General features: G+C 43.0%; 1 protein-coding gene across 4 annotated transcripts in view; it reads left to right on the forward strand.

Annotated features, from left to right (window-relative positions):
• Window positions 1–16,352, forward strand: part of SH3PXD2A (SH3 and PX domains 2A) — a 253,653-nt gene that overhangs the window by 107,302 nt on the left and 129,999 nt on the right. For all 4 annotated transcript variants that reach the window (XM_054071937.1, XM_054071939.1, XM_054071938.1 and 1 more), the window contains exon 5: window positions 9,040–9,131. In XM_054071937.1, coding sequence (XP_053927912.1) covers window positions 9,040–9,131 — 92 coding nt within the window. The remainder of the gene's footprint in view (window positions 1–9,039; window positions 9,132–16,352) is intronic.

Raw genomic sequence — 16,352 nt, forward strand, 5'->3', positions numbered from 1 at the left:
CAAGGCCCTTACCCAGTTTTTGTAGAGGTATCAAGCACATCAGTCAGTGCATAATTTAAGCCTCAGACTTCCTCTCTTATTTCCCAGGGGGGGTTCTTTCCATTTTTAGAAAGCCAGAGGAGCAGGTGGAGGGGAAAAAATACATTCCCAAGAACTTCTCCGGCCAGACATTTGCTCATCCAAAATTGGGAGCAGATCGCCGAAGTGCCTGAGGCACACTGGGGGGTTGGAGGCAGTGAAACCCATGCCATCTGCACCCCCCAGGCGAGGAAGCTGCAATTAAAGTCTTATCTCATGAGGTCAGCCTTTCTCATGCAACAATTAACGCGCTGTCTTCCTGCCGATGGGCAATGCTCCAACAGCTCTCTTTAAAATATGTAGGTTCTTAACTGTGTCCCCAGCCACCCTCCTTCAAACAGGAACTGCTTGCGACAGGAGCGGTGAGGCTGATGTCAGGGTTCACCCAGCAGATGCGTGGTGGAGAATACAGTGACTTAAGCTGAGGGGCTGCTGCTTCTCTGGGACCCCATTGTCTGCGCCCCAGACGGACCCAACCTGACCCGGCCATGCCTGCCTGTCTCAGCTGAGGGATATGTTGTGGCTTCAGCCACATTCGTTGACACTGTGGTGCTGTGATTGCTGCCCCCTTCTAATCTGCTTTTTTTTCTCTCCTGGAGAAGTTTGGCTCAGTTCACCCTGATTCAGATAATATGGAAAAGATTTGCTGCTGCCGAGCTCAGAGACATGGCTGGATGCTTCCCCAAAGCCAAGCTGTCCTTAATCTGTTTATTAATAGGGACTGCTTTTATGAGCATAGATCCAGTGGTACAAGGTTAGATCACTGTTTCCTCCAGCCCACTGTGTGCCATCTCCAGCTGTGGCCACAATGGTGCCCAGCAAAGAGCGTGAACCCTGGGTAAACACACAGTGATTTCTCCAGAATATTATCCTGGCTTCCAGTGACCTCTGGCTCACAAGTTTCTTGTGCCCGATGTAGTGTCTTTTTATTTCATTTGCAATTTAGTGTAATTTGTATTTAATTTGCCTCAGTACTTCACGGTAGATGATGTTTATCTCTGGATGGCATTGGAAAGCAAGGATTGTAGTCACTGGGAAGCTTGAGCAGGTATTGCAGCTCATGATTTGGTGAGTGCTTCAAGAAAGCTACATCATCCATAGTATCTTTCCGCATAGGATGCCAGATCTTTAAGGAAAGAAGGCCCTGGCTAACTTACCCGTGTCCAGGGATGTATCTTGTTGAAGCATGTGTGACCGTGGCCCTGCCTGAACAGTCTGGGCTGCAGGCAGGTGAGAGCTTTGGCCAGGACTGGCAGATAAAGCAACGCCAAGTTTTTTTGTTTCACATCCCCTGCGTTTGTGTCCAAACCCATGCTTGGTCATTAATTTGTGTCCAGTATGGTGGGCAAACTTGTGCCCACTCTTCAAAAACAGTATAGAAGTAGCTATGATGTCTTGCTGGTTATAAGATTCAGTTATGGGTTGGTTTCTTTACCTTCTGCTGCAGCTTCCTCCCGATTATAGGGAATAAATGACGATGATAGTTGGTCATGTCATTGCCTGGCACAGAACGTACCCAATCATTCCTAAATCCCACAGCACACAGTTGGCAAACTGTGTAAATAAACAGAGGGACCTGAGAGTTGCAATTCATACGTCTCCCAATCTTTCCAAGTCCAGACATTTTCTGAGAATAAGTTTGTCTTTTGAGTAATTGTGGTTCTTCCAATTTGCATTTATTCAAAGAATGGTTGTCCTATGCTATTGCTTTTTCATATCTGGCCCAGAATATGTAAGTCCACAAGACTGAAAATATTGATGAAAATCAGGCACTGAACTTCAAAGTTACAAAGAATTTAGGGAAACAGCTTGTAGGAGAGCTTCTTGGTACAGTGAAGTCAGCGGTAGTTCTGTTACTGAGCTTCAGCAGGAACAGGACTTCAACTCTCGGGCTTAGCAGAGGCTTAAGGTTCAGAAATGCTTTCTTGCTACCCTCACTGAACATTGCCACTTACAAGTTTTCTGGGAACATGACCTTCATTAACCTTACAATAATCTTTCCATTCTAATATGAAGTTAACATGGAATGACAGAAAGATGTGAGTGAGTGTGTCTCTCTCCATTTAGCAGTAACCACAAAGGAGACCTGAGTGGCTGTCTTAGCTCTGATGCTAACTTGTAGAAAGCTGAAGTGAAATGCAGTGAATTCCCCCTTGGTGTAAGAAAGGGAAAATGACTTTTTTTTGCATACAAGGTAATATTACTCACTATTGTTTCCTACTCTGTAGCAGCTGTTGGTGCATGTGTGTTTTAGCCTGACTTGAGAGTAGAATCATGCTCACCTCTTTGTAAGAGTTAGCTGTTTTCTGTGCTTATTCCCCTAACCAGTGGATGTTTTGGCTCTTTAGAAAATTTTATAGAGCTGTAGAACAAGAGCATAATTTTTACAAGTTCAGTCCTGCTTCTATAAAGAAAGTGCAGAGCTTATGTCTCAGCACTAGTGCTAAAATGGGTAGGCAGACAACATGCTTGATGCTGAAAAATTTAGAGAATTAGGCTGGAATGATGTGGGTGAAGCTGATAATGAAATTTTGACTTGGGATAATTTAATGAATAAATAAGACAATAGATCTTTGTCTGCTGGAATCTGTGAGGAAGCAGAGGACGGAGGCAGATTCAGATGCAAAGTCTGTGGCAATTTTTTTGCCAGATGAAGGTTCTTCATCCATTTAACCTACCCCAGAAAGACAAAGCACAAATGGACCCTGGCAAATGAGTGATGCAACTGTTTGACTGTTTGTTGTTTTGGCTTTCACAGACTGTCTTTGACAGAATGTGGTGATTTGCATGGCTGAGAAGCAGATCTGACTTCTGCGGTTGGGCCATGTTGTGGTTCCTGCACCTGGCACAGGAGCAGTGACATTCAGGCAACGGTTATCTGAGAGTTAGTGGGGAGACTTCGCAGTAAGGGGAGGTCTGCAAAATGTTCTGTATCAAAGGCATGAGCCCTCTGCACCGTAGAGCATAGGCCTCCTGACCCCTCACGCCTGCGCTGTTCTTCATTGCATTGGACCAGCTGAAAGAAAAGCCATCACAGAGATAATTAGGCCAGTGTTTTTGCTAAGACCACAGAAATCTTTGAAGTTGCAATGAAAAACAGAGGAGTGGGACACACAGGGGAAGGTTTCCAGGACTTTTCTCATCTGTAAGCATGAAAGTGCAGGGTCTGAATGTCCTTACTGGTAACCTGAGTGAGTTACCATACAAACAGTGTTTTGCCAGACAATTGGTATCTCTGGAAGATTTTTCTCTGAACTGTAGGTTTGGAATTGCTTTAGCGTGATTTAGGGCTATCTGGACTTATCAGACCTGGCTTTCTTAATTTGTTTAGGAGTTTTTGTTAATGTGAAAGAGCAACTTCATAGCCTTGCCCTGCCAGGGGCATTTTATTTATTAAGCTTTTGATCTCCTAAACACACCTCCGGTGTATGATTGTCCAGGATGTACAATCCTGTGATCAAGAAGGGCCTTTCAGATCAGTGGGTCACAAAACCACCACTCTCTCCTTACACAGCCCTCTGGGAAGACTCGGGCAAGCATTTGCAGACTTGCATCTCTGTATGTCTTGGTCTTAATTAAGGGAAACATCTTTGTGCAGGGGAGTTCTTAAGATGTGAAGACTCATTGTCATAAACACTCACCTGAATCTGTCATAGACCTTCATGGTGTGCTGATTGGCGGTGAGTGCAAGTTGAGGCTTCTGAGCTTTTCTATAGTGAGGCTCAAGTACCCAAATGCACAACAGCTAAATAGAAATTATATGAGTAAGTCACATCAGTGCCAGAAAATATTGGTCATTCTTTTTTAATATTTACAATTTGAAAGACCATATGTCCAAAACATAATTACTTCCCTCTTGGTCTCTCAGTCCTGCCTCTCTTTCAAGGTTTAATTCTTGAACCTGTCAAGACAGATACACAGATGTTTCCGTCTTTATCCATTGTACAACTAAGCTAGTGCTGATTGAAGATGGAATAATGATTCATCCTGTTCAAGAATAAAAGAGTTTAAGTGAAAAACTTTGCAACTTTATCCATAATTTTTAAGTCTACTCTTCAGAATTCTGATGCATTTAGATTGGCTGCAGTAATAAGATTTAATTATTTGTGACACCTCTCTCAGCACCTGGAATAAAGCTTCATTTTCCATTGCCTTATGGTCTTTCCATGCCAGAGGCTCAGAACTATGTCCCAGTTACTTCCAAAACTTTGCACCCTCTTTTCCGTCTCCCCACAGTGTTTTATTTATTCCTACATCTACCCCCCTTCTCCGGTCTGAGTCACTACTTCATCCACCTCTCTGTCTGACTGTCAGTGTTTGCCATCCAGCCTCCACACTTCAGCGCTTTGGGTTCCAGCTTGAAGTTACTTGAGGCTTTCAACAAACAGAAAGTGCTTTCATGCAAGTGAAAAGTAATTTTTCTCTGAAATAAATGAAATTAACAATTTTAATTGCACCTTCCCCTCTGGCTGGACTCATGACCATTCCCAACCATCTGGCACTAATGATTAACGATAATTAAAGGATATTTAATATGAAAAGTCAGGGAGTCATAGCCACGTGGTACTGCCAGCTGGCTCTGTACTCTGCAGAGCTGGAATTGACCCCACTGAACATTAGGGATCTAGAAGCTATGTATCTGAACTGCCTCTATGGGCTGTGGGGAGAGACAGGCAGTGATTCACCCCACCCAGAGCTAGACAGCCATGCTGGGATAGGCAGAGCAGCCCCTGAAGGCACTGGTCTTTCTCTAGCAATTATAAAAGTGGATAAACAAGTGTGACCCGTTTCCCATTTTAAACACATAGAGTTCAGTGGAGTGAACATCCTGTGTGTATATAGGTACACACCTATACATGCACTGTATAGATCTACATGTACGTCTTCTTTATAAATGTATGCACATAAATGCAACATCTAGCATTCAGCTCAGCTTTTCAAGTACCTGCCTGGTTTTTTTGTTTGGTTTTTTTTTTTTTTTTTTCACATTCACATGTATTTTGTGAAGCCTTCTAGCTGCAGTGCAGTCTAGCTGTTTGCAGTTCACATAATCATAAGTGATGAACCACAGCTTCTGCCTGGTTCTTGGCTTTAAATACCGCACGTGGCATGCAGCAGCCTGCCTGCAGGTGAGCCAGCCTTGTGTAGAGAGCTGGGCATCCCCAACACCGAGGGCTGCTTGCTCCTGCCTTGCCTAATGTTACTGCATTTCAATAGCCTTTCAAATAATTTGCTCTGTGAGAGTGTCTGAAACCTGTAAAACAGAGTGACAGGCATTGTTAGAGGCTGAAATAACATAAAAGTGTGTCTCTGAAGGAGCATGTGAGGTCTGAGCAGTGCGTCTGCCTTCACATGCAGAGCAAGGAAACATGCTATTACTCATAATACTCAGTGATTGTGCAAGGCTGAATTCTGTTCACTGACGCTTTTTATCTCTCACCTTTCCTGTGCAAGTTCTTTACTGTTTCTGAGTGCTTACTATTTGTAGCTGTGTACGCTTACCTCTGATTTCACATGCCAGGAATAATGTCACTTCCGTGTCCATTCCATCCTTTCACCATCTGTTTTCCTTTTTCTGTACCCTTCTTCCCTTGACCCTGCAGTCCTTCTTTTAGGCTGTTGCAGCTCTGCCCGGAACCATCTTGCTGGAAATGCCAGAAACTTGCATTTTCCCTTGCAAAGTGACAGCAGTGCCCCTCATCTCCTCAATGTTCTGTTTGTTTGCTCACAGGAATCTTGTTGGACTTGGCTTGCTCTGGGGTGGATGTTGTATGTTTACTGGAGAGACCTTTGCTTCTTAAAACAGCGTTGTTTCTCCCTGCTGCTGTCCCAAATCAATAGACCAATTCTGCCTGGTTTTACACCCTCATTTGCGCTTTCTTACCTGTTCTTAGTGGGTTTTACCAGTTCTTTGGGTTGTGTTCCTTAACAAAAACAAGTTAAAATTCACTGGCAGCAGACTTTACACCTGAGCTCCCTGAAAAACATGCAGTGGCAAGTTACCACTGGGTGGATTTTCATTCCACCTCTGTGCACAAGTCTGAAAATTAAAGCACTTTGTGAAGTGATTTGAAGCAGGAGATCCAGCCCTGCCCCAGGGCTGCTGTGTCCATGGGGTGGGAAGGTGGATGGCTGGGTGTGGCAACAGCTTTGGCTCATTTTCATCCACTGTCTGCGAAAGCTTGGAGTCACAGAGGTGCTTTCCTGTTATCCCCCTTTGACCTAGTGGGACCACAAGGCTTCTGGAGATTTTCTGACCGGGCATCACTGATTCAGGGGGCTCAGATTTCCTAAAGTGTCCTGTGAGTTAGAAACACAAATCTCCAATCTCCAGACTGGTAAAATCTATGCTTCTCCATCATTGAAAACCCACTCTATGCTCCAGCTTGGTATTGACATCTGTAGCCTGGTATTTGGGCAGGACTAACACCTGTAGGGACATGTAGGGAGGCGCTGTCTCTTTGAGAAGGTGTCTGATGTCCAGGACCTCCTGCGATAGGTATGACTTGGGTATTTATGTTTCACTAATAATGATACATGTCATTTGCAGTGCTTGGTCTTGCGCCATTAACTGCACAAGATCACACCTTTTGAGATTTCAAAGCACACTGTGGTTATTAAATATCTGAGCCTCATAACCTTTCTGCAGAGTAGATAAATGTTATTGCTCAGCATTGTTTATGAAATAACAATTTCATAAACTGAAGATATACCTCTGCTGAATTGCATAGAAAGAGGTTGAGTAACTTGCCCAAACCGAGAAAGGTGTTAGTATTAGAACTGTCAATGAATCTCAGCCCCATCCACTGTTTGTTAGGCAGCATTGCTCCTCTGCATAAGTCTGTCTCCTGTTTGAGATGGAGCTGAATAAAACATGCCTTAATGTCGTGTCTGTCCTTGTTAGCTTGTGCTGGTAAGGCATTTCCCTTTCTCTTCCAACACACCATCACAGTTACTGTTCCCCAGCAGTTCCCGACTTTCCAGTGTTAGTCTTGATTTGCCAGCTGGATGCAGGTGTTTATATGTACTAAGAATAAGGACAGAGAGCTCAAATCTTTGTTACATTGCAAGATGGCAAGATTGAGGGGATAGTGGTGGGGACCAGATCATCATTCCTTCAAATTGCAGCCCTACCCTTTATGTTTCATCCTGCATTAGTGCAGCAACCAGCAGTGGTCTGTACACGTGCCCTGGCACTTGAACCCACCAGGCTGGTGCCAGGCTTTGGCATCTGACGCTGCTTCCTTATTGCAAGGTATCCTTTTCTGCTGTGTAGTGCAGTTGCATATGACTGAAGGCCAGAGCTTCATTCTTCATGGGCCTACTGATATCCGGTGGAGTTTTCTTGTGTTTTTATAGCATCCCTCAAACAGAGAAAAGAGAGCTGTGTGTCTAGAAGCAATTTGCTTTGGATTTCACGCTACCTCAAAACAAGTCCTCATCATCTAATACTGGAGACCTGCAGTTTCAGAGCAAGATTGTTTCATTTTTCAGCCACATCCCCAAGCAGGAGTGGTCTTGGAAACAAAACTGGCCACTTCTAAAGCTTAGTAAAAACAGCTGTGAGGGTAGCCACCTGCCCTGCCCTGCCCTGCTTTCATACTTTGGCTGGGCTGTTTGGCGTGTCTGACCAAGATCAATCAAGTGTCTCATAGGTTAGTATAACCAGTTCACTCTAATACACCTTCATTTACCTCTGGTGCAGTTTTTCATTTGTTTTTCAAGATTGTTTGTCCTACTTTTAGCTAGTAAAAGAGCCAGACAGTCTCATTTTGTCAAACAGGTTTACAACACCTCTAAGAAGCTTGGTTTATGTTTAACTTGTGGCCTCTTTTCAATGTAAGCTAGCACAGGAGGAGGTCAACTCCAGTCTCTTTTTTTGCTGGCTATTTTTGGAGGCAATCTCAGAGTTGTCACTTGGAGCTGCTGTCCCATCTTTATGGGCTGGTGATGATTCTTTGGCATCTTTGGGCACCGTCACGCTCCGAGTCTGAACAGCAAATTCATAGCATGTTTCTGCTGTGTGTACTTGTCTCTGTGGTTTGAAGTCTTGCTTTCCAGTACACTTCAACATAATGTGGTTGCCTCCCAGATTGTATTGTATAGTTCCCAAACTATTGCTAAATCACAGAATCACAGAATCACAAGGTTGGAAAGGACCCATTGGATCATCGAGTCCAACCATTCCTAACACTCCCTAAACCATGTCCCTAAGCACTTCATCCACCCGTTCCTTAAACACCTCCAGGGAAGGCGACTCGACCACCTCCCTGGGCAGCCTGTTCCAGTACCCAATGACTCTTACTGTGAAGATGTGAAAATGTGACAAGCACTGTGTACCTGTGCCTTGCTGAGTGCATGGACGTTGTTAGCAGAATGTGCTGTGAAACCTCCTAATTAATTTTCTGTTAATTTAGGAGAAAATTGTTGTTTGGTTTGTTGTTTTGTTTGGTTTCTTTTAGCAAATTCTGCTTTTTCTGTTGACAGTGCTTTATGTAAAGCTTAATGGCGCACATTAATCTGTTTTATTAGTGGGTGTTTAGTTTGTAGATTTTCACTGCTTGAATTTGTGTGCATAGACATAAAGCCCCTAAGTCCTAACTGCATTGTTTGAGGTGCTGTGCAAACAAGCGTCACAGAGGCTGTCCCAGTCACAGAGCACTTATCTACTCAGTGTTATGGATTTGTATGCGTGGACCAAATTCTGCTCTTGTACACATTACAAAAAAATTACGTTACCATTTCTTGGCTCAATTCATTGCATTCTACTTCACATTTGCACTCAAGACATGTACTTTCCTTTCTTCTCGTGTAAGTAGCCAGGCATGATGCTTTCGTTTTATATTCCCTTCTCCCTACCAGGATGGTTGTGCCTCCTCTCGCTTGGTAGTTTAGATGTTTGAGGCCATATCTTGAACTTGACTTTGCTAAGTGCTTCTCCCTCCCCGTTTTGTTTTGCAGGCACTGGTCCGGCTTCCTCCTCATATTTCACAGTGTGATGAAGTCTTCAGGTTTTTTGAGGCTCGCCCAGAAGACCTTAATCCTCCAAAAGAGTAAGTGCTGTGATGGATTTCCAGTGTTCCTTGGTTCATTTGATTAGCTGAAAGGAAAAGGCTATTTCATTTCCTTAGTGCTGTAGGTGTGGGAACAGATTTTGTGGTTTTCACACATTACCTAGTGAATGCCTAGCAATTACATAGAACCCACGTAGTGTGTATGTGTAGGTCAGGGGAGTCAAGTAACCCTCAGACACAATTTTTAGTCATCCTCCTCCCAGCTTTGCATTGTTTCTTGCTGATGGTTCTAATGAGGGAACCTCCCCTGGCTTGTAGGTTTTACCTGATAATTATCACCAGAGAGTCATTTAGTTCCCAAAACGCATTGGCTCAGTAGCAGGGGGAAATCCTGCCAGTAAGCATTTGGCTCATAACTGCCAGCTGCTTCTTTAAATGTACTCCTGCCCAGAGATACTTAATTATCTGAAGGGAGAAAGATTGTGGTCCAGATCCAAAATTGTCTCTGGAGAGTCTATTCTTTCTAAGCAGGAAGCCAAGAAAAGGCTGGGAAAAGAGTTCCCATTGAACACAAAACAGAATCGTAGCCTTTACCTTGGAGCAGGCAGGCTGATTCATGCTGATGCAGTCAGAGTTCAGAGGACTAATTTATCCAGCGAAAGCGTTGTCAGGCAGGTATTTACAAGCAGCCATGCTGCTTTGCCTGATATTTCCTTTTCTGCTTCATTCCGAACAGGATATGTTTTATTGTGTTCCACAATAAGATTTTTACTTGGTCCCATTGTATTTTGTGCTGCTTTGTTGCGAAGGTTGAAACTTGATTGCAGGATGTGTCACCATAATTTGCTTTCTTCAGTGTTTGCACAGCCCGTCAAGTAAGGGGAAATGAAGATAAAGCTTTTGGGGTTTTGGGCACTCCAGTGCAGGTTAACCTGTAGTTAGTGGGAAGACTTGTGTTGGCTTCGTCTGTCTGTTCTCCTGCTGGTGTAGGGGAGAGGACTTTGGCAGTTTAATCCAACTTTGTTTTTTACTTTTTGGGGGTCTTTTGGATGGGAAAAATAGCAATTTTAAAATCAGAGATCTGGAAAAAAGAGCAGCTTTTTCTTTTTTTTTCTCACCAGTCTTGTTTTAGAAGAATGTCTGGGTGAATAAATACAGCTGCACGTTCATTGTGAAACACATATTGCAAACTTACAAACCATTGTAGCAGGATATGCCTACACTCTGAGACCTGCTGACCTAGTTTCCATTTAGGCTCTGTAAGAAGGTTTGCAAAGTTTGCTTGATCCCACGACTCTCCTCTGGTGCAAGGAGACGTCCTTATATGCCAGGCAGAAACAGGCACCCAGAAGAGGAGTGAAGTCCCCACTATTATGGGAGAGTTTGCCTGGAAGATCTCAAATGGGCCTTGGGAGTCTGCTTTAAATGCTGTTAAACACTCCAGTCTGCTTTCTGTACTGATATAGACCCTCTGAGTAAAACAGAGTCAGGACTGGACCTCCACAAGGTAGGGACTGGGGACCATAATGGCACTAGCCATTATGGTTTTCTTGCTCTTTTCCCTCCTAGGAATTGTTGAAGGCCTTTTTGCTAAGCTTCCTGTTCGACAGCCTTGCAGCAATTTTCAAGTTATCTATTCACTCCCCCATAAAAAAACTAAAGACTAAATTTTCTCAGCCCAAGCTTTGAATCTTATTCCAACCTACTAATAAGTGTGATTTATTTCCCTGGAAAATGTAGAGCAATAACCTGATTAAATCTCACTTCACTAATGTCTGCAAGACATTAATCTAGCTGGGTTTAAACAAATCGTACCTCATCTTCTGTAACCAAACAAATCTTAGGGAAGGTGTCTAAGGTTTCTGCTGGGAGCGCTTCACAAAAGATGTATTGTTGAAACTGAAGATTAGTCTCTACAAAAAGATGATGTAAAAGCCAACAGAAACATCTTAGTGTTTTTCTTCTGTGAACTAGGAGGGAGGGAGGAGATCTGGGCCTCACTGGACCACTGAGTAGGGTCTAGGGGAAGGACGCCTCCAGGGCAATTCTCAGCCTCAGCAGTCATTGAAGGAAGGAGCACTATCAGTCAGAGAAAACCTCGATTTATTCTCTCATTTTGCTACTCTGCCAAGCCCCTCCAGAAACACTGAGCCAGTGGTGCTCAAGCCCTGTGAACTCAGTCTTCCCTGAACCTCGTGATCCATCGTTCATGTCACTGGGGATGGTAAGGGTGCAGCCTGTAGGTGGCATCTAGACTACCCTTATCATTTTATGGTTTTATTCAGCTGCTTTTTTAGCCCTCAGTGCAGAAGTGGTGATATACCGGCATAGACATGGCATTCAACTGTCTGCGTTAAAGCAGAGGTAATACTGCCAAGTGAGGGACTTGGCCACCAAGGGATGGCTTGTGCCACCTTCGTGTCTTCCCTCTGTGCATAATGAAGTAGTCTTTAGTTTTGTAACCCCTGCTCAGTTTTTCTGCAGCAGCTCAGCCTCATCAAACAAAGCCTGACCTAAAGTTTAATAAAATAATTTTTAGGAGTGTAGCCTTAATCCCATGGGCATTTGTGTTGTTGAACCCAGAGAGTCCATTGAGTTATTGCTTGTCAACAGAGAAGTGACTGAGCACATTCTTCCACCCAGAAAAGCACGGAAAGCTTAAACTTCAAGGAAAGTCACACAAAAGTGTGGTTTACCTCCCAGCTGGAATGTGCAGAGTTATCCATGCCTTTAATTGCTGAGCCATGACTTGCAATGATGCATGTGCAGTAACTTGTGTATTACTGCAGTAATTCAGCTGTGAAGCTGTACCTTTCACTTCTGTTCCTCTTGTCCTAAAAGAAACCAGCATTTCCACATAGTGCCTTAGGCACTTTTACAACTGTGTTCCTGGCTTCTTCCTTATAACTCTTCATCTGCCCTACCCTTGCCTCCTTTCTGCTTCAGCACACTGTCCTCTCCGGGTTATGCCGTGTTTGGCTTGCAGGCTGCTCCCTGCAGAGTCATTTCCTACTGCTGCTGTGCTCCGATTGCCTGTCGTGCTGAGCCACACGCAATCCAATTATAATAAAAGATGGGCTTTCCCAGCACTGTTATAATCCAACCAATTTGTTGGGCTGGATTCACAGCTCAGGTTTTCTGTTTCCTGTTTTGGTGATGGTCCAGGCTTTTGAGTTCTGTGACAACAGGCAGGAGAGTATTCCATTCAGCCCCATTAAACCTCTTCTGCGTCCAGCAGCCTACAGGCAGATAGCTGGAGAGATGTCACAAGAAATCAGAGCGTTTGAATTGGCTGACACTCTCCTCAGACTCTGCTCCTGCCAGCGGAGCTAGTTCCAGGTCAGACAGCTCCCATCAGCAGATTTCCTTCATGCTGCACGGGAGAGATCATAGGAGGATGCTAAATCCCTCCATGGAGTAGTCTGGAGGCTTTCTTGGACCGTTTCACATGGGGAAATCATGTCCTTTGCAAGGGAGCCATCATGCTTTAAAGCATAGGTGTGCAAGGCAGGGTTTGGAGCTGCTGTTCCCTGAGCAGCCACTTCTGCTGCTCTCACTCTGCTCTGCTGATTAGCTGCAGAGAAAGCAAATTTCAGACGATCAACTCTGGTAAAGGCAGTTTTCCAATTACCTAGGTTTGTAATATGTGAAAATACAGTATCTGGGCAAGCACGTGTGGCAGGGCTTGTGTCTTTTACAAAGCCCCTGTAAGGACCAGATCCTGCATTGCTATGGGAGAAGATACTGTAAGGTGAGAAGGAAGTACGTTTTCAGTTTTCCATTATTTTAAGTTAAAACACCATGTCACCGAAAGCCATTCATTTACTGGATACTTCTGTTAATAATTATAATTACTGATAACTAAGCTGGAGTTGGATTAATTTCAGACTTCTACCAGAGATTTACATTCAAGGCTGAGGTCAGGCCAGGGCTCATAGTCAACAAACAGAATCTCAGAAACCATTTTTTTAATGACTCTTTTTTACTAGAAATAACAGAAATGCCCAAAGAGTGGGATTAATCAATTAGACATTGCATATGGTCCACTGCTTTTAGGGTTTTTTTTGCAGTTAGGTTCAAAATATCACAGCCAGGCCACTCACGTGAGAGTTTGCTTTTTCTTTTTGGGTCTGGATCCAGTCTGAAAAGCCGAAAAAGAGCCAAGGATTCAGTTCTCCATGCAGAAATGCATGCAGGCTCAAATGAGATTTCTGTTTAAATCACCAGTAATAATACGAACAGCTGAATATAAAGCAGTGTTCAGTATCTGAGAATCATAAAATTTGATTTTCGAAAGATATGCAAATCCAGGAAAACAAGGGAATTTGTTAGGTACATGACATAATATTATGAGGATTGATATGGAAAATGGACTTCGTGATGAAGATGCCTTTGCTGAAAAACAGAAATGCACTACTGCAGTCTGTAGCTATGAGCTTTACTGATCATATCTCTGTCACTTAAATACTGATGTAACACTCAGATACTCGGCTGACAGGCCGACGCTGTAAAATGGAAGCTAGATTCTCCCTTTATTCTTAACTTTTTTTGTAAATTTCCGATAAGGAATCTGGAAAGAAGGTGCTAGGATAACTAGTTGCACTGACCGTGTGAGAGAAGCACACTTTCGTTTATGAGTCTACCAGTGCTAAAGCACAGTTCCCTAATACGCTTTTTTCTATCCACAAGTGTGACTGTTTACATACGATTATTGCTATTCCCAGGTCTGCTCTGATCTGCCCTGTAATAAAAATCAGTTACCTATTGGCAGAGGAGGAAAAATTTTCACTTGTAAAATGTCTATACTTATTCTGATTTGTTTGATACTATGCAAATACTTTATATTTCATCCCCTGTATTTCTTCCCTTATGTTTCTGTAATACTTTTGTTATATTTCATCCCTTTAGAACTGTATTTTACAACACATTTGATTGCTGAATCTCTGAGCAAAAGTGCTGTGAGGAAAGCTGTCACTTTTTCGGTGTGGTTGCTCTTTCTTACAGGATTTACAGTACAGATAATTTTCACGTTGTTTAGGTAGGTGGTCAGCAGCATTTTATGACAATTGGTGTTACAGTCCACACCTGGCAGTGGCATTGTGACTGCTCAATGAATGCATTTCTTAGTGAAGTTCATTGCGCCAGAGAGAAGCAGAATGGAAATTAATTTCCCTAAGAAATGCAAAATCAGAAAAAGACAGAAGTTTTACTTTTACGTGATTTATCAGCTGCTAACTAAATTGTAAACCAGAGAGCAGGAAAAGCTCTGAATAAAGATGGTGACAGGATAAGGCAGTTAAGGCCCGCTGTTCTGAAGGGAAGAAAAAATTAATATTTTCAAAGAATGACTTCATCACCTTCGCTTAGATTTAGGTTGCTAAGCATGCAATAAGCCGCTAGGGCTGAGTTTGCCAAGAGCCTTGCTTGGCTGCTCCTAATTAGTCATCCAGCTCTCATTGATGTCAGTGGGAATTAGGTACCACAGCTCTTTGAGGTCTTTGAACATCTGAGTTAGGTGGTGCACCTGTGATTAGTTTTTCAAAGGTGCCTGTTTTAGGGCCGTATTTACATAGAAATATTTGGCCTCAGCACCTAAACTTGTTGTGAAAAGGTTTTTTTCAGCTTCTAGATGGCAGAAGTGCTTTCCAGTTTGTGACTGTAACAGATACGTGGCCGAGAGGTGAGGCAGCCTTCCGCCCCAGAAACAGAGGAGGAAAATGTGACTGATTCCCGGTTGTGTCCACTCTGACCCAGAAAGCGGGAGCTCAGTTGCTGGGTCTTGCAGTTCCAGATACCCGACAGTGTACGCTGCCTTTCATCTATGCGTATTACTGTGATTTTGAGAAGGTCTTACTTGGAGATTGTTATCTCAAATAAACTAAGCCAGTGTAGGGATGGAGGAGTGCCTAGGAATAAGGGGAAAAAAAGGAAATGACGGATGCATTACTTGTCCTTTTCTTTAGTTTCACATGAGACTTTCCCTTTTGTTTGCAATGTGTAGATGATTTGGGCTTGAATATCAAATGGAGAGTATTGAAATTTACTATTGGCTGCAGCATTAGTGATACCAGCAAATAACTCAGCCTTCCTGAGAGAAGATTCGAATCTTTTTGCTAATCATCCAGAAAATGAAAAAAGAAATTATATGTAGATAAATATCAAGCAATAAACCTCAGGGGAAACAGAAAGCACATTAGATGAAATAGGTTCAGCAACCACATTAAAAAGATGTAGGAGAATGGCAGCTGGAATAGCATACATCACTGCTATTACTATACAGCAAGAGCTTTTATTCCTTGCCTTGAATATATGCATTTGGGTTTGCTCCTGCTTTGTTGGTCTGACTGCGAAGGGAGGCAGGGAGAGGAGCAAAGATAGTTTAATGCACTGACATTTGGCGCTTATGGCCAAACGTACAGAAATAGCTTTTCCCTGGATTGGTTATGAGCATACTGCAAGGTTTAAAAGTGGCGTGTTGTCACAGGCGCAGGATGGATTAAGAATAACCAGACTTAACAGAAACCCCTCAGAATGTGACTGAGATCAGAGCTTTGTTGACATGCTGCTGCTTCAGCAGTGGCATTGGACCCTGCCTTGCTGGGGCCAAACACAAGAGTAGTGTCAGTGCTAGTAAAAGTTTACTTTTTATGAGCACAAATACATATTTTTTTTCTTTGTAGAAGAGTTGGGACTGAGGAGGTGTTTTGAAATACAGAGATGTTGCCTTTAGAAAAACTAAATGCCAGGCCTGTTGGCTTGAGGGCCTTTTTCCTGTCCAGTAATTTATGTTCATATCCTAAAAGAACAATCACTGCCGGTAATTTGCTAGTGCCTACTTTGTAGATTAGAAAGTAATAGTTTGCTCAATGTTTAACTTAACCCATGCAATTCCTTCCTTCTGGAGAAGACTGGTTTAGTGGTTAATGCAGGGAATTGGGAAATCTGCTCCTTACTACCTCATTGATTTATTTTGTGCTGTTAGAAAGCCTCTCACATCTCCTAGCTGCATCTGCAGTATGATTGCAGGTGTGCAGTCAGTCTCAGAGGTTTGCTAAGAGGATTTTGATTCTGGTAAAGAAACCGCATTCATTCCATAATATAATTCTAGAAATGACCAGATAGAAAAATAATCTATTTTTACAATCATCATTCAATATTGGAAGAAGCGTTACTTCTGAAATCTGTCAGGAATGCTTTTTCTCCTGGTGTTTCTATATGCAAAACCAGTTAGAGAGCCAAAAGAACAATTCTATTCATCTG

The sequence above is a fragment of the Cuculus canorus genome, chromosome 7 (genome assembly GCF_017976375.1).
Source record: "Cuculus canorus isolate bCucCan1 chromosome 7, bCucCan1.pri, whole genome shotgun sequence".
In the NCBI taxonomy this organism is placed as follows: domain Eukaryota; kingdom Metazoa; phylum Chordata; class Aves; order Cuculiformes; family Cuculidae; genus Cuculus; species Cuculus canorus.